A 19,773-nucleotide genomic window follows, 5' to 3' on the forward strand; every position below is an offset into this window, starting at 1 on the left:
GTATCTGTACTCATGCTGAGAGCACCAACTCTGTCTCTCTGGATCACACGGGTATTTTTCAAAATCTAATTAAACAACTATGACAAACTACTTATACCTTTTCTTTGGCAGGAAATATTCTTCTGCAGTGTGTTACAGAAAACTGTTAGAAAACTAACGTTAGAATCTGGAAAAAGCCAGATCTTAAGTTTTTATAGCTATTTCCCTTGAGTAGTATGAATTTGCAAAGAAATTTTTTTAGCAAAGCCATTTTATTTATACTATCTAGTGTTTAAAAGTTAGTCTTTTCTATTAGTAAAGTAGGATCCACAGCTTGTAACTCTTTTAAGAAAATCACAGCAAAAGTCTGCTACCTGCTGTTTTTCTATATAGTCCATTTGGTAGGGACCTTTGTTTTATGGTTAGGTTTGCCCTAATAACAATATATTTGTTTTGTCTGTACTGTTGTTAATTTTGCCATTGGCTGGTCTTGTTTCTGTCTTTATCATGATAATGAGTTGTAGAAGCAAGGCAGCTGAATGGCTGAAATGCTTCCAGGGTTAATCACATTTTTTATTCTTTACTAAGTCTGCCAACTAGAACATGTTCAGATTTTCAATCTGGATTTATGATAAACTGAAGAGTGTAAAGAAAATAAAACTCACTGTTTATTATCTTATGCCAAGAGTTGTTTTAAAAATAAGAAAAAAGAACAAAATAGCCTAATACTCTCATTGTCTTATTCCAGAAGATCATAAGATCTTTGGGGGGAGAGACCATCTTGTTCTGTGTTTTTACAGTGTCTGCTGCAGTGAGGTTCTGGTCCATGACAAAGGATCTTAAGTACTACCATAATAATATTTTTTTCAGAATTCATTCAGAGGGCTAGATCAAATTCAAAAGCAAATATTTTTCTCAAAGCACTATTCCAATCATAAATCTAAAATTTGATAAATGAGTACTGGGCCTTCTTACAACTGATCTTTTTCTCTTTATAGGGTATGTTTAATCTCCAGGAATATAATCGTGGCCTGTGTGAACTTAATGGAAATTTTGCCATTGATTTCAGTGGGGCCAGGAATTGACCAAAGGTCTTTACAAACATATGTGAGCCTCCCAAAGTCTAATAATAGAATCATAGAATTGTAGGACTGGAAGGAACCTTGAGAGGTTTTCTAGTCCAGTCCCCTGCACTCAAGGCAGAACTAAGTATTATCTAGACCATCCCTAACAGGTGTTTGTCTAACCTGCTCTTAAAAATCTCCAATGATGGAAATTCCACAACCTCCCTAGGCAATTTATTCCTAATATTCTCTCTGAACAGAATAATTTTCTCCTGCTAACCAAAGTCATGTTCTCCCCAATGGCTGGGTTTCCTATCAATCCCTGCAGTGAGGGAAGACATCTGTGTTTATATTCTTGCTCAGGAACAGGATGTTAATCAACCACTTTGGACAAGATCTGTACATGTCCTCAGATATATAAAAAGAAACACTCTACCTTAAAATCTTGAAGACCATAATACTGTCATATTTTGATTTAATTACATGTTAATTGTAATATGGTTATATTGTAAAATTAATGTAAATATTACTTCTGACACAAGTCAACACTGAATTTTTTTGGAAAAAGTATAGATGCTTTTAAGCAAATTTGACATTCATGCATTTTTTCCTTTCAAGGGAGCGTTTTTCATGTTGAATCATTTCCTTTGTCATTTTACACCTTTTACAAGTACATCTGGAATATTGCTACTAGTGCACTATGAAAAATAGATTATAATGAACTGCAAGGTCAAATTTGTTAGGAAATATTGCATTTTGGAAAGCATTCAGATTATACCCTGTGGGGAAAAAAAATAATCTGTGGCTATTATTTTTACATTTTGAATCTAAATAGACATTTGCTAATTTAAAAGCTTTGTTTACAACATATCTGATCTTTGTGCTGATGAATGTTGTAGTGTTTAACCATAAACTGTACTCCTATGGTTTAAGATATACTTGACAATTTACTTCTTGTACATATATGCAAACTTAATTCCACTATCGCTCTAGGTGCTGCATTGATAACTTCAAGTCATTCTCTCTGTCTTGTACTGTCTGCTTCTCTTCTTGTTTTTTCGTTTGGTCCTTCTGAGATTTTAAGTGTTTTTCCCCAAACAGAGAGGTAGAGTTTTTTCTTCTTTAAATAAATAAATGAATAAATACAGCCTTACAACTACTTTTTTATGGCTTGTGAAAAACAATTTTTCTCCAAGGATTCAGTAAGCTTTCACAAACATGAGCTGAAATATAAATGTTTGTCTTCTTTTTCTCTTCAAGAATTTGTAAATGCTTCATTGTGTGCCCCTATTCCTGGCTGAAATCTTTCCAGAAGTAGGAGTTCTGTTAGTTTGCTTGTAGGCTTATTTCTTGTTGTCTTTTACAAGTTTCAGCCCACGCTTGGTAGTCATTTAAATAGTTCTTCCTTTGCAAGCCATCTAATTTCTGTGGCATTTTCTATTGCTGTTGTTGTGTTTTGACTCCATTAGACCACTTTCATCTCAAGCTTTGTTTCTCATTTTTAGTGATTGTCCTTTTCTTTCTGCATCGTTCATTTTTTGTTCACTGTAGACCAGGTTGTCTCCAAATTTGCTCTCTGCAACCTTGCCTCAAATTTTCCATTCAATTATTAATTAAATGTAATGTGTCATTATAGACTTACTGGACCCACCATATACTATTTCAGCCAGAAGCCTTCTTTGATTTTTCATCATCCTCATTCACACTACATTAGATATCCACTATGCAATTGCTCATTTAGCAAGTCTCTTTATGCAAACATTGCTGTACTACTTACATAGCACTTCAGTGAGTTGGTTCCATCTTGCCAATATTGTTTTCTTTTTCTCCTCCCCCACATACCCAGTCATTCTCACCGGAAAACAAAACTGTCAGTTGTCTGGATCCATTCCTGCTTGTCTTGCATAATCCCACAATGTGAACATGCTATTCATTCATATTCTGAAATAACTGTGGGAGATGTTGTCAATATTTGTGTTGATGCTAGAACTTTTATTGTATCCATGGAAGGGAAAGTTATATTCGTTAGGAAAGTATGCATTCATCATAGTACATTCATTATGGCTACTTCCTGTGTCACTATCGTTCTGAAGTAAATATTTATGTGGGGAATTGTGATAAAGTGGCCCAAAATGTTCCTTGCCACCGGGGAATGTTGAGCAATATTCTAGTTTTGTTCTTCTCCCCTGCCCCCACGCCCACCCACTGCCTTTCTTTTTAATTTTAGAGTGGACCAGGATGCATGGTTGATGCTGTCCAAATACTTGCTATCTGTCTTCCCCATTCTATAACTTACACATTTTGAGTTTCTATTTGTCTTATTTGGATTAAATGCACCGTGCTGCTCCGCACCTGTACCAGGAACTATTTGTTGTGTTAGGCCCTGTCTCTGCAGGATAAATTAACAGGTTTCTAACTTTAAACAGAGGGAACAGACTGAGACACTATTTACACAACTTTTGCCTTGGTGGCAAGCAGTGTGAGCTCTTGCTGGAGAGATTGAGGCTTGGTGCTATGGGGTTTGCAAAGCCTTTTTATTGTAGGCTCATCAGAGCAGAGCTGTCTTTACTTCGGGGCACTTTAAAATATTTTTTCTTTGTGGATATATTTCCTTTATATATAATGTAGTTTATTGCCTCAATGATTACTTCTATACATTCTCACTTACATTCTGTAACCAAATTATGTAATAAATAGTTATAACAATAATTGTGTGTTGTACTAAAAATCTGCCTACAGGACTGTTATTTATCACTGAAATCACCTAAAGTAGTTTTTTGTCAAGAGTAAATTTTCCAGTTGTCATGCAGGATTTTAGCTGCGAGTCACTTTAAAATCCCAAAGTCACACAACTATGACCCCATACAACACTTTTTAAAAAAAAATGACTGTAACATATGTACACTTCAAAGAAATACTGTTTGGTAGGGCATTCACTTTTTCAGTGGCACATTTGAATGTAATTACATATTTTCAATTACTTTAGGGCCAGGTTTTCAAAATTTGGGCCCTAATTGGAGTCGATAAATGCTTGTTTTTACATTTGCACTGACAATTTAGATAATTGTGCTTAAATGGGGATGAGTGCATGCAAAAATTAATAAAATGCACAGTTAAGGTTACCCAAACAACATTAACAGTTCCTCCATCCTCTTCTATCCCATGCACATTGTGTGTAAGATAAAACTTTTTGAGGAAAGACTGAGGAAGGAAGCTTTTATAAGATCTTTAAGGAATATGCAACCCATAGCAAATGTCAAACATACTAAATTGTATAGGAGACTTGTAGAACCACAGAACACTGGCATACAGCCACTGGCGTTGGCTTTGAAAGTACATTTCTATCATACTTGATCTTTGACCATCATACAACCCTGGCATGTAAAGTATCTACATTTTCGTACAGCTTTTATGAGGTTCATAGCTAAGTGACCTGCTAAGTATTTGTACATACAAAAGTATATATTTTCGGGAAGATCCACCAAATATGTGCCCTGTAAATGATCTCTTTTGGTAAAGAGAAGTGAAGGTTACCATTTTCTTGTCAACCATACATAATCAAGTGTAGTTTATGGTGAGAATGTGAAGTCAGGTGCACTAAAGTTCTAAATGCATCGGTATTAGGCAATCATCCCATCAGTGGCTGTGAGATAGTTCAGATAGGTCTCATTAATTTTCAGAGTAATTCATACAGTGATGTGGTTTTTGAGTATAGGATTAGATCTTGGTTTGTGGTTGTTCTGCAGCTGATTATACGGGGCAGAGTTAAATTTTTTAGATTACTTTAATTGCCAGTTTCCATACTGACCAGTAATTTTAGTGGAGTTACTTCTGGATTACACTAACCTAAAGGAGAGTAGTTGAGACAATGTAACTCAAACACTCAAAGCACACAATTAAAATAGAAGCTCTTTTTCCCCCCCAATTTCCCCTGGCTATAATTAGCATTGCCCAAGCTTCCCTGTCAGAGGGTTAACACCACCGCTAACCTGCTGCAAAATGCTTCAGAGTTAGGGCCAACAGCCTGCTTCCGGCTCCTGGGCTCAGCTTCTCCCAGCGCACACCGGGCACCTGGCCTTCTGCAAAGCAGCTGCCCTGGCTGCTTGCCTCATGGAGTCTGACCCCAGCAACAGGGAACCTACTGGAGCAGACCCCAAACTACCACACCCAATTCCAGAAGCTTCTGGATGTGGAGTGCTTAGTCTGCCTAGCAACAATGACCGAGACACAACTCACTCCTACCTCCCCCCCCCCAGTGGGTCTCTTAAAGAGATATCTCCCTATTAGGCACATGGGTTACACTTGAATGGTCAGAATCATGACCTCTGAATACATCTTGTTTAGGCCTTCAGATTACACTTGCATTTCACAGAAAATAAAATCATTTAATACCATTCTCTATACCTCTCTCCTCTCTTGGGATAAACATATTTGGAAGGATTTACTGTAGAAAAGAATATTTGTTTAAAACTACCCACTGACCTACGTGGCCCTCAGTCCAAAAAGTTTGCCCACCCCTGTTTTAGACTCAGCCAACTGTATAGATTTGGTGTTCAAAGTCTCTAACTGAGACTTAGGTGAACAAAACCTAAGCTTTTGGGGACTTTCAATTTCTTCTCACTGTATTTCTGTGGGGACTGAACTGTTCAGATTTTAATTTGTTTTCTTTATTTGTGTTTATGTAGAACTATGAAGGTAATGTCTGTGGATTATAAAATAGTCATGTCATGTTGTAAAAATTAGATTATTATTTGTTTCTTTATCATAAGATTTTATAAAGTTATTTAATTAAATTTATTTCTTTAGTTCCTTTTGGGACTCCAATGTGTGGAGGCTGATCCTGTGCTATCCTTGCTGAAAATCCTTAGAGACTGAACTCTGGGTCTCCAACTACTTTCTGTGGGAGTTGTTCTTTGTTTTTGGGGTTTTTTTTAAGGCACTGTAGACGGAAAATGAGGTGAACTCTAGCCCACCGAAAGGTTACACAAGCTTTTACTCCCATGAGCATTCCTCATTCACATAGGTTGCCCCATTTGCCTGAAAAGGGCAACTTGTATGGATAAGGATTATTTGTGTAAGTAAGACTGGGCATGACTGGGCCCTTAATGTTCACCATTTGCAGTACATGGAGAATCACATAGTACTCTCTTTCAGCCAGACCCTTGTCTGGTGTTTACACCAGATGAGAATTTGGTCCTTTGTTTTCATATTAAATATTTTTAAATGTTGAGAATACTTAATTGTATTCAGAAATCTCATAAATGATCTGGCATCGAGTTGGCGTGATTAACAGTTTTTGCTCAGAAGTGACCAAATGAAAGGTAGCATGCAGAGTGAATTGCTGTATTTCTCAGTCAGCAGAAAGGTGATTACTTTCTCTAGTAAGGACCAAAATGATTAGACAATCTGTGTGACGCACTTGTACTTTGTAGTATTATACACCCTTACTGAATAAACTTTGTGCGCTCCCTTAAAGAGATTACTTTGTCTAATAAAAGCTATACTATTTGTTCATAGTCTGTAGTTAAATTCATTCATTTACAAAAGATCAAGTGAGGCAACAATGTACTTTATTTTTTATTGAGTCCTTTAAAAATAGTCAGGCATACTGTAGCCTTGTAAATTAGAAATGATGGGAATGTCTATACACTCTCTGATTATAGTTCTTGTTATAAATGGATTCTGTAGATGTGTGCCCATAATAGCTGAGCTTTGAATGTGGATCTTCCAGTATCTACTGTTTTAAAGTGTTTGTCTGATGCTCCTAAACTGCTTTGCCATTGTTTGTTTTATAAAATATTTATAGTTGTTCAGTTTTCTTTCACTTGTATAGTGGCCAGTTTACACTAATAGAAAAACCCAGCTGAATCCTCCAAATTATAGGGCCTCTTACAAAACCTCCCAATGTGGGAGAAGAATAGTTTCTGAGACTGCTGAGAGGCATTGAGTAGGTAGTGTTCCCTGTATGATTTCCAGTTTGTAATTTTCCCCTTTGCCTTTACAGACTATGGCACTATTAAGAAAGTACTTGCTCCAATGAATCAGACTTCAAGCAGCTGCTTACTTGAAGAAATTGAGCTCTTTCCAAGGAGACAGAAGGAACCTATTAGGAGTCTGCAGATTCTGCATAGCCAGAGTGTTCTGTTTGTGGGGCTGCAAGAACATGTAGTAAAGATTCCCCTGAAGAGGTGTCTGTTTTACAAAACACACAGGTACAAAAGATCAGAGAAGCACGTAATGAAAGGGTTTCATGGAAGGAAAAGGGATATTTGTAGGAATCCAAATTAATGTATGTTTATAACTATGGATCTAAACCTCTTGTTTACATTGCTTAAGAGAGTACTGTCCAGGGACTTTTTGATATTAACTAATTTGTTACGATTAGAAGAAACTCCCAAGAGATTATGATGATATTTTAATGTTAAGGTATACGATTTGAACTGTAGGAATTAATCAATAAGTAATTACTTGTAATACAAATAAGTCTCCAATATCATGTGGCATAGAAAATGGTATTTGAAGATCTAGCAGATGTAGCCACCCTGGGATGGAAGCCAAATGTATCTGAACACAATAATGCATCACTTATGTTTCTTCACTGTCTGAAAAGGAGTCTCCCCCACCCCCCCCCAAAAAAAATTATAAAATTATGTTGCCAAAATGTAGTTTGGTAAATATGCTTCACATTCACATGGTGGTTTGGTTGGCATTTGATTTTATGTTTTTAATTCATAAATTCAGGGACAACTTTAAAATACTGGTAGATCTTTTTCTTCCTTTTAAACTCCACTGTAATGCATCAAATTGAATGTCTCTGGGGATTCAGAAAGAAAGTTTGGGAAGAACAAAGAGTTAAGGAAAACCTAGCTGGGGAAATTGTTGTCTAGGTACTTTGCTGGGTTGGAAAAACATAATAACGTTAACTACAACTGTGTGACAATGACTGAATAGCTGAGTACTATTCTTGTTACAAAAAAGGAAATTAAATATCTAAAATTTGCCACCTAAATTCAGACAAAATCTTATAACAAAGAAATTCAGATTTCAATGTGCAACTCTTTCCATGTTTCAACCCATAGTTCTTCTCTCTCATGGCACACGTGCTGTTGACAGAAATGCTTTAGCATGGGAACTAGACCATAGCTGGATGCAGTGGGCCAGATCTTCAGCTGATGAAAGTCAGCTTAGAGCAGGGTTGATTTGATTTAAATCATGATTTTCTACACAAAAGTTGTTTGTTATAACCTTAATACATATTCTTCACAACTCAGAGATAGAAGTAGGTTTCATTTTTAGAAGATACACACTATACATTTTTAAAGAGTGATGTATTTTAAAAACTTTTCAGATTAGTTTTACAGCTATATCAGAAAAGAATGATTGTTTGGTTATTTCATTTACCAAAGATAATTGAAGCAGATATTTATGAAGTCATTGGGAGGTGAACTATCTCCAGTTCAACAGGTTAATCATTTAGTATTTGGAGAATTTTCTTGCCATGCTGTATTAGGAGGAGAACATCACCAGACAGACATTTAAATTGTTTTGTTTAACTAAAACAACAATATTAAGTATTCTGGATTTTTTTTTCTTCAACAGCAAACACATAATATTTTAACAAAAGAGCATATGTTCCTTGCCTCTCATATTTATCTTCAGACTTCTCCTTGACCAGATCTATTCGGCCCCCAAAAATCTTCTATTCATTGAACTTTTTGAAACTTTGCACTTTTAAATAGAGGTAAGGGATTGACTGTGTACACACAAATTTGCAGAGGGACAATAGAGTTGAGGTCTGTTATTTCTCACTTATATATATATATTTATTTATTTATTTAAAAACATTTTTGCTGTTAACAAGCAGGTTACCTCGGGAGACAAAAATCCACAGTTTGAGAATTGCAAAACTAAACATTTCTGATGGTATCGTCTAGACAGTACTGACTCTCATTGGGTAGATAGAAAGATTAACCTAAATAATCTATACAGAAGCCCCTGGAACCCCATAAGATTGGGTCCCTAATCCATGAACTATTGGAAATCATTTACAAAACTTTTCTTAAACATTACATGAATATATTGTCTCATACTATAGAATTAGAATTTATAATCCCTATTCCATTATGAGATATTTTTGAGCTATAATGCATCTTAACTAAAACTATCTTTAGATTGAGGTAAAAAGCAAAAAGCATTTTATCAAAAAAATCCTATTTAAATAAAAATTCTTTTTTTTTTTAAATCAGCGATTTGTATCCACTCTGGCATAGAGCCATTTACTTCAATAGAGCGTTGCTGATTTACATCAGCTGAGGATGGAGAAACAACTTCTTGATTTAGCCGGTTGAAGCTAGAATCTTATTGTTATAGTAGTTATTTTTATTTTGTATTCTGCTGTTGCTTGAATGAAGAATCCACACATCTGGAAAAGGAAAATGTCCATTAATATAGCCTCATGCTTCTTCTGTCACTTGACTGCTGAACCATCATCACAGCATTCTCCCTCTGTTAAAGAGATTTGAAAATATATTCTTCAAGATCCCTGTTTATTTCAGACAGAGAGAGAAGTGTTGTTATGGAGTGACTGACACCTTGACTTGTGTCAGAGGCCATGTGTAACCCCCTGCTTTTATTCTCCATCACACCAACCCATGCCCTCTTTAACTGTTATGTTTAAGCATTAGAACATAAGAACGGCCATACTGGGTCAGACCAAAGGGCCATCTAGTCCAGTATCCTGTCTTCCAACAGTGGCCAATGCCAGGTACCCTGGAAGGAATGAACAGAACAGGTAATCATCAAGTGATCTGTCCCCTGTCGCCCATTCCCAGCTTCTGGCAAACAGAGGCTAGGGATACCATCCCTGCCCATCCTGGCTAATAGCCATTGGTGGACCTGTCCTCCACAAATTTATCTAGTTCTTTTTTGAACCTGGTTATACTCTTGGCCTTCACAACATCTTCTGGCAATGAGTTCCACAGGTTGACTGTGTGAAAAAATACTTCCTTTTTGTTTCTTTTAAACCTGTTGCCTATTATTTTTCATTTGTTGACCCCCTCGTTTTTTTGTTATGAGAAGGAGTAAATAACATTTCCTTATTTACTTTCTCCCAACCTGTCATGATTTTATAGATCTCTATCATATCCCCCCTTAGTCATCTCTTTCCCAAGCTGAAAAGTCCCAATCTTATTAATTTCTCCTCATGTGGAAGTCGTTCCATACCCCTACTAATTTTGGTTGCCCTTTTCTGAACCTTTTCCAATTCCAATGTATCTGTTTTTGAGTTGGGGCAACCACATATGCATATAGTATTCAAGATATGGGTGTACCGTGAATTTATATAGAGGAATATGATATTTTCTGTCTTATCTGTCCCTTTCTTAACGATTCCCAACATTCTGTTAGCTTTGTTGACTGCTGCTGCACATTGAGTGGATGTTTTCAGAGAACTATCCGCAATGACTCCAAGATCTCTTTCTTGAATGGTAACAGCTAATTTAGACTCCATCAATTTATATGTATGGATGGGATTATGTTTTCTAATGTGCATTACTTTGCATTTATCAACAGTGAATTTCATCTGCCATTTTGTTGACCAGTTTTGTGAGATCCCTCTTTGCAGTCTGCTTTGGACTTAACTATCTTGAGTACTTTTGTATCATCTGCAAATTTTGCCACCTCGCTGTTTCCTCCTTTTTCCAGATCCTTTGTTGACCAAGCAGTCTGCATGCATGAAAATTGCAATATGAGCACAGTGCTATGTTTATTCTGAGCAGAGATTTATAGAGGTGTATGGATTAAATCACAAAACAAAACAGATGTCACAGATTTGGCTGTGGTACTGGACTCCATGACTTAGAGCAAAATTCTTGGATTTGGTACCTCAAATACCATCGCATTACCTCACTCTCCCTTTTCTCCTATTTTTCTCTCTACTAGAGCTGTTCATTGCAAATAGCTTTATATTGTACTCGTGTATTCAACAATATTCTTTTTTCTTATAAAATAAACTACGTCGTTCTGTAGTAAATGTCCAAAACATTACAGTTTAGAATAGTTACTACTTGCCGTTATATGATATAATCTGTAATGTGCTTTAAGATATTACTAGACACTATTCTTGTATTTTTATAAGGGCTTGTCTTCACTTGGAAATTTACCAAGATAATTATTCCAGAACAGTAATCTTGGTATGAAATCTCATGCGGACATTCTTATTCTAGAGCAAGAGTGTCCAGGGACTTATACTAAAATAACTGAATACGTATTTTGATAAATTTCCAACTAGAGAAGCCCTAAGACTGGTAGGAAGACTGGATGTTGAACACTGTTTTCCAATGTTATACTATACCATTGTAAGATAGCTGCTAGATATACTGGGGACAGTATTGACTTCAGTGGAGCTATGACAATTTACACTAGCTGAAGATCTGTACTATTAAAGGGAAGAATGTTATTAGTCTTAGATTGATTTTACAGAGGCTGGAATTAACTAAATCTAGAGGTGTGGGGGGGATGGGGACTGAATTCACCTATATTTTGGATCCCGTCCTAAAGTTTTGAGGTCCTTCCCAAAAGATTTATTGTCCTACCTGATCCCAGCAGTCTCAGTCATGAACTCTTCTGCTCCTCTGCCCAGCTGTGAGTGTTCTCCTCAGACTCCCTTCCTACCAGACCCAAACTGTCAGGCAGAGGCAAACTGCAAATATCTTCTGCTCGGCCCAAAATATTCTATCATAGCTCTTCCATATATCTAGATTGTTGTATGAAATAGACATGTATGTATTCAGCTCTAAACAAATGGCTGTGGTAAACAAAGAAGAATTCTGATAAACTGATAGAATTTTAAGGGCTGCTCAGAAGATATTTATTGCAATAGCCTTTTGGGGACAGAAATATGGTTTTTTCCCCTTAGCATGGCAAAATGTTATGTGAAACAAATGATCTCAACTACATATGTTTGGTTCAGGGTACTATGGTAGTGTATTATTTTAAACAAAAAGTGATTTGAAAAAGAAGAAAATAAAATAGCCATGTGGTTTTCATAAATTCAGATCTATGATGTGGTTAGCTTATTTCCTTTAAGTTGTACAAGGAAATGGGATATTTTTTAAAGTGCTGTGGGGTTCTCCCTAAATTGTAGAGCTTGAAATACAGCTAAAACATCTTTAGATCAGCCCATTTTCCACCGGATCCTTTCACCAATCATCTGATGTTTGGCAATTGTGCTTTCTAAATTAAAGTTTTGGGAATCATCTGAAAAAGACTGTACGGAGGAAAAAAAATTTGGACGGACACTCTTTTTAACCTTGTTCCCCAAGTTTTAAAGTGTTTTACATTCCATACACCAATGCTGATTTAAGCAACCCAGAAGGTGTAGAGTGAATGCTTCTCAGTTTCCCTTGCTTTGTGGAAAATGCCTGTATTGTCATCAAAATTATTTACAAAAGGTTTGAACTTCTGTGGTCTTCTTTTGGAAAAACTTATTTTCTGAAAGTCTTGCAGCAAAATAATTTTGAGCATACAGCTGACAAAGCATGTCATGGTCTAGAATCTACTGTAGATCTAAATGGATGAGAGTTATGGTAGTCTTGGTTCTAACTATGGCTAATATTCTCAAAAGTGGTTGTAGATGCTCTAATTTTGGGTGCCCAACTTGAAACATCCTAACAGCTCAAAGGGTTTCCAATGATACCCAAAATCACTCATCACTTTTGAAAATATTGGCCCTTGATGTTGGACTATAAGGTGGATAGAAAGATGGCTAGATTGTCGGGATCAACAGGTAATGATCAATGGCTCGATGTCTAGTTGGCAGCCGGTATCAAGCCGAGTGCTCCAGGGGTCGGTCCTGGGGCTGGTTTTGTTCAATAGCTTTATTAATGATCTGGATGATGGGATTAATTGCACCCTCAGCAAGTTTGCAGATGACACTAAGATGGGGGGAGAGGTAGACACGATGGAGGGTAGGAATAGGGTCCAGAGTGACCTAGACAAATTGGAGGATTGGGCCAAAAGAAATCTGATGAGGTTCAACAAGGACAAGTGCAGAGTCCTGCACTTAGGAAGGAAGAATCCCATGCACCGCTACAGGCTGGGGACCAACTGGCTAAGAAGCAGTTCCACAGAAAAGGACCTGGGGATTACAGTGGACAAGAAGCTGGAGACGAGTCAGTAGTGTGCCCTTGTTGCCAAGAAGGCCAATGGCATATTGGGCTGTATTAGTAGGAACACTGCCAGCAGATCGAGGGACCTGATTTCCTCTCTATTCGGCACTGGTGAGGCCACACCTGGAGTATTGCATTCAGTTTTGGGCCCCCCACTACAGAAGGGATGTGGACAAATTGGAGAGAGTCCAGCGGAGGGCAACGGAAATGATTAGGGGGCTGGGGCACATGACTTATGAGGAGAGGCTGAGGGAACTGGGGTTATTTAGTCTACAGAAGAGAAGAGTGAGGGCGGATTTGATAGCAGCCTTCAACTACTGGAAGGAGGGTTCCAAAGAGGATGGAGCTAGGCTGTTCTCAGTGGTGGCAGAAGAAAGAACAAGAAGCAATGGTCTCAAGTTGCAGTGGGGGAGGTGTAGGTTGGATATTAGGAAACACTATTTCACTGTTTGGGTGGTGAAGCACTGGAATGGGTTACCTAGGGAGGTGATGGAATCTCCATCCTTAGAAGTTTTTAAGGCCCAGCTTGACAAAGCCTTGGCAGGGATAATTTAGTTGGTTTTAGTCCTGCTTTGAGCAGGGTATTAGACTAGATGACCTCCTGAGGTCTCTTCCAACCCTAATATTCTATGATCTGTGATCTTTATAAGTAAATGTCTTGCATTCAAAATATATAGTGATTCTAAATTAACTTGAAAATATTGTTGCAACAAAAATTAAAATCACAGCTTGCTGAAGGATGATGAATGTTTTGTAATATATCTGCTTTCATGTTAGCATCTGCTAAAGATGTTCATGTCCACTGATCACATGTGGCCTGCTTTATGTCTTTGAAATGAAACAGTGACAAAGTTGTTGCATAAGGAAATGAAGCATTTCCTGAAGTAATTTAATTTGTATTTACAAAATAGAACTAGTTCAAATTAATTGCAGTATTCATTTATCCAGTGTCACAAAATTGTTTAAAACAAATGTAATTAAGTCCTGTGTCTCTTCATTAAATTTCAGTTTTATATAGTCTGGCTCTCTCAACAAGAAAACATCAAGCCTCCAGTCCACACTTGCTATCAGTATTTCTCTTTGTGGACCTCTCCTTATCTGTTTATTTGTAGATCTATACAGGAGAACTGTCAGTCAACATCTACATATTTGACAAGCACATTATACGCAGCCAGTGTGATGGCTGGGTGCCAGTGTTTGTTCCTAGAAAAGAAGAAATTATAAAACTAGCATATTTTGTTTCATTATCAGGCCTGTGGCATCTGACAGGTTCTGATGTTCTCACTGAGTAACACACAGTTCATTCTAAGTCATTTTCTCCTAATGCCTAGTGGCAAAGTCTTTAAACCATGATTTGAGGACTTCAGTAGCTCAGACATAGGTTAGAGGTTTGTTACAGGAGTGGGTGGGTGAGATTCTGTGGCCTGCGTTGTGCAGGAGGTCAGACTAGACGATCATAATGGTCCCTTCTGACCTTAAAGTCTATGATTCTGTTTCACAACCACTTGTATGATGTGTCTTACCTGGTTTCATGCTTAACATGTATAATTTGGATGTAGATTTTATTTGGCAATTTTGTTAGTAGTAGCAGTCAGGTACAATGAATTGATTCAGTCAGTTCATTAATGAATCCCAATCACAATGGGATCTAATGGAGATGAATTTGTAATCATTTTCACCAATGAGAATCAAGGAGAGAACCAAGGGAACTTTGGCAGGCAGTTGTTCTGTCCCTCATGATATCATATTTAAAAGTTCAGTTTGGAGGAGAGATGAATATGTAGTTATAAAAAGTAAACACTAAGAAAAGTAAGATGATTATACTGTATAGTTTAGATATGGTCAGTTCTGTGCCTTGACACTTTTCTCATTCAGAAATGTGACCTGAGCAAAATGGTAGCCATTCTGGGGTGATGTTTTCTCCTAAAGACATGTAGAGATGAACTTTTAAAAGTATCCCCTAACTTTAGATGGGTTATCTTTTGGGTGCTGGTCTTTGAAAACCAGACCAGCAGTGTCTCAAGAAGGGCTGGCCGAAAAACAATAATTCAATTTTGTGAAAAAATTTAAAAGGTTTGCATTTTGTTTTCATTCTGCATCAGAATGAACCCAGGACTTTCAAAATTTTTCATAAAGTGTCTGTCTGGTGATTAGAGCATTCTCCTATGTGGGAGACCCAGGTTCACATCCCTGCTCTGTTTGATTTGGAGCATAGGCTTGAACTCAGGTCTTTGATATCCCAAGTGAATACTCTAACCACTGGGCTATTGGCTATCCTGTGTTGGGTCTTTTTCACTGTGACTAGAAATTTCATCCTGAAGCTGGGGAAAATTTAATCAATATGATACATTTCCACACAAAATGGGATGGTCAAGAAGACTGAAAGACAAGGTCTTCTTGACCACTGGTGATCTTGACCATTTAACTCTTTCTGCTGACTTAACCATACATATATGATTACAGTAGCTGACCATTATGATATTAACTTGTCCAATAGGAACAGGACTGAGATCATCAACTTATTTCAGAGACCAAATACCCCTTACCACCAAATTAGGGCAAAACTGAACCAGTCTGCCAGAGATAAAAGACTTTGTGTTACATTACAAAACACTGTGTTGCCCAGAAGGTCCTTATGGATCAGGGCAGAGGCATAATAACAGATCAATATGGGGAAATGTGCACGGCTGTATCTGCTCTTTGGATGAAGAACTACAGTTCAAAAGGTTATACGTTTGGCAGCTGTCACAAACAGTAAATTCATTCAGGGCCGAATCCTGGCCTCATTGAAATGAATTGTAAAAGTCTCTTAAGTCAGTGGGACAGGATTTGGTCTTTAATGTTAAAATAAAATCAAGAAGCACCCACTCTGTAGCTCTGTTGGTATATATATATGTAATGTATTCTTTTTTAAGGCTAAAATTGAATGTTTCCGTATGCATTTTGCTCTGGAGCACTGTTCAGTTCTGCCTTTCTTTCTGAATAAATCACAGACCTCAGGTATTGTTGAAGTAGAGCAGTTTTGTTAGGCTGTTCAGAGCTAATTATAAAACAGCCAGGGAAATTAAACCACTTTAAAATTGATTAGTTTTTTGTTTTTACTAATCAATAACAAATCAGTGTTTAAACTTTGGGTGATCATCAGTAGACAAACTGGGCATCACAGCTAGCTGAATGACTTACAAGAGGGATACTCAACCAGCCATCATTTACTTTTCCTAATGAAATGGAAAAGCAAGGAAGTAGTTAGGGAAATTTGAAGCAAGCACTAGAAGTCCAGCATTACAGTACATTTTGCAGAGATGCTAAAGCCATAGTTTAGTCACGTTAGACTAGGAATAGTGCTTTGTAATGAACTGATTCATGATCAGTTGTTCTGTTGTTCTTGGGCTTCCTTTGTGAATTTTGTCTCTCTGAGGATTCAAAGAAAAGAAACAGCAAGGGAAGCCATCAGAGTAAGTATTAGAAGTATAACACTTATAGGGCTGATATTGGAAGCATAGGTCCAGAGTCTGATGATGGCTACGCCAGTGTAAATGCAGCATAACTCCATTGAAATACACTGTGTTCTATTAGATTCCCTCCACTGTATCTGAGAAGAATCTGCCCAGGGGCTTTCCTTCCCTTTTTTATTAATTCAAGTTAGCCATTTGTTTTTACATATTAATTGAAACATATATTTTATGTTTGTTCTCATTTTAGTTGGCTGACTTAGGTCATTTTTAGTGCTTCTGTAAGGAAGGGACTTATTTGGGTCAGGCATAATGTGAACAAGTGCTATATATGTTTCCTCACTCATTTCTGCTAGTGCACCTCAATTTTGACCTATGGTCCTGACCATTTCACTTTTATTCCTGGGCCCGTTTCCTGGTAGTAGCAGACGTAGGCCAAATTGTGTAATGTCTTTGAGATGTGGACAGATATCCATTGGGGATTAGGTTGAAGTAACTTATTTTCACTTCTGGCAAAATTTAAATGTAACCCAAGTTTCCAGAGGTAGAAGGAGGCTAATGTATTATCCAATTCTGCCAGTTAGTCTGTTCTGTTTAAAAGGGCACTGTCAACTTACAAATCATACACAGTATTTTTTTCCAGACAAAAATATTCCTCCAGTAGTACCTAAGATAAATTTAACTGAAAGAGGTTAGAGGGGGAAACTCTATATTAGTTTCCAGTTTGCTCACACCATATGTATTTGACAGCCCTTCGTGTCTAGTTAGTTTTATTGTTTCCTCTGTACAATGTCAGTTTCTCCATTGGTTGTGTGTGTGTGAGACACAGTGACATGAGAGTAAGAAGCATTAAAAGATGGAGGGAAAGGAAAATGTGATTATAAAACAACAACAAATTGGTGAGAAGACTTAGATGCAGGTATAATACCTGAAACTACTTTTAACACATTTGAAAAGAACCAGTTCTCAAATTGACCATGCCCCTTTGAACATTATTCCATCTTAAGTAGATACTAGCCAGTTCAGTCAGCTGATAGAAGTATCACACAAAATAACTTAGCCCTGGTCTATACTTGTGGGAGAGGGGGTCGACCTAAATACGCAACTTAAGCTACGCGAATAGCATAGCTGAAGTCGGCGTATCTTAGGTCCACTTACCTGGCTGCAAGGATGGCAGCGAGTCGACTGCTGCCACTCCCCCGTCGACTCTGCTTCCGCCTCTCGCGAGCTGGAGTTCCGGAGTCGATGGGGAGCGTGTTAGGGGATCGATTTATCGTGTCTAGACGAGCCGCGATAAAGCGATCCCTGATAGATCAATCAGATCTCCAGATCCAGTGGGTAGTGAAGACCTGCCCTTAGAAGTGGTATAATAGTGACTGAAGAATAAAGGGAAAAAGGAAGCTTGAAAGGGAACCCAAGGCTGAAGTGCAAGCTAAAGATGACCTTGTAAAGTTTAACGTATATTTGGAGGGCAGGGGTGAATAACATAACTGGCCAATCAGTGGGAAGAATAAAAGTAATTCAGTCATTTTGGCAAATTTCTCATATTTTTGCATTATTTCAGCCACAGTTCTCCCTACTTCCTCCAATAGCGCCAAATTCTGCCCTTCGGTATGTGTATGCCTCTCCCATTAATGTCAGTGGAAGTTATATACTCACAACAGAAGAGAGAGTGTGGACTTCAGGGGTCTCTTCGCCTCTCCCTTTGTGAACAGTTGTCATTGATATCTGTGTTACGAATTTTGGGGAAGATTTAGCTCCCATTGACTTTCAGTGGGACTTGTGCTCCTAAATTTTGTAGGCACTTTTGAAAATCTCCCCCTCCATTCATACCCAATCAATGGGAATTATATGTACTCAGGCTGGGACTATATTGAGGTTCTTTTGAAAAATCTTCCCACCTTTTCTTTCGGACCAGTGTAGCTTCACCAGCGCTGTCAGTGTCGTCTAGTTGCTGGCATTTTTACCACGGTATCATATAGTCCTGTTTACACCATTAGCAGATAGTCTATACTAGCACTACCCATTGTCACTAGCACTGGTGGAGCAGCAATGCTGTTACAACGATGGCAGATTTTCACCAAAAAACATTTCAGACACATCCATAAGGAGAATTTAACAGACCTCTTGTGTCTGTTTATCCATTTCGATGCATGAAATTCCCTCTTAAGGATTATACTATTCATGTGAAGTGAAAAAGAAACACACAATACCTCTGAATTTAAAAACAGGTAATTCTGTTTCATTGAGGAAAATAATGACACATTATTGTGTGTTATCACTTGCATCTTTCATTTTAGCATCAGACAAAAGCTCTGTAATCTTCTAGCCTAAAAGTTTCCTCCCCTTTCACTCTGTATAAAGTATTTATCTTGTGTGGCTAACTGATTTTCAGTTGGGAGTAGCAACACAAAATAATGAGATACCTGGAGAACATAAATGGAACTTTATTATCCCCAGAGATAAATGGGAGAAGAGAAGAAATGGGGCTTTAGAACCTGGGACAGTTAATCAAAAATAGGCACCACAAAAATAAATATAAACTTAGAAGATACCTCTCTTCCATTCCCAATTTGGGAGCAAGTATAAAAAAATATAAATTTCCCAGAAACTTGCAAATCAATGGCAGAAAGAATAAGATGTAAAAAGCCATACTGTATCTTAGACACAGTGTCTCCCTGAGCAGAAGAGCAGAACAAGAGAGATGCCCTTGTGTTATGCTCCATGTGGTAAGAACATCCCCACCCTGTCATGTATCATTAATGGTATTTGACTGATGAACTTTTATCACGACAGAACATACTCTACCACTTGATTTACAGGAATAGCTATCAGCAAAAGAAAGCTGTTATCTGAGAAAGGGGATGAACTGCTAGCTTTATGTACTGGGGCTCAGAGTGTTTGTGGAAGTTTGACCTGGTGCTTTCTCACTTCCCCTTTTCCTATCTCATGTGGTTCCCCAAGAGGGGTGAATGGGATTGCTAGGACCATGTGCTGGTTCTGAGGGGTATGGTGAGGGGTGGGATGGAAGGGTCAGCTCATCCTGCCATACCTTAGTTCGGTCCCTGCTCCTACCCTGCTACAGCTGCTCTGACAGTTCCCAGGCATCCC

General features: G+C 37.7%; 1 protein-coding gene across 2 annotated transcripts in view; it reads left to right on the top strand.

Moving 5' to 3' along the window:
- Positions 1 to 19,773, top strand: part of SEMA5A (semaphorin 5A) — a 606,804-nt gene that overhangs the window by 429,068 nt on the left and 157,963 nt on the right. For both annotated transcript variants that reach the window (XM_074945055.1, XM_074945056.1), the window contains exon 11: positions 7,048 to 7,255. In XM_074945055.1, the coding sequence (XP_074801156.1) occupies positions 7,048 to 7,255 (208 nt within the window). The remainder of the gene's footprint in view (positions 1 to 7,047; positions 7,256 to 19,773) is intronic.

Source organism: Natator depressus, chromosome 2 (assembly GCF_965152275.1).
Source record: "Natator depressus isolate rNatDep1 chromosome 2, rNatDep2.hap1, whole genome shotgun sequence".
In the NCBI taxonomy this organism is placed as follows: domain Eukaryota; kingdom Metazoa; phylum Chordata; order Testudines; family Cheloniidae; genus Natator; species Natator depressus.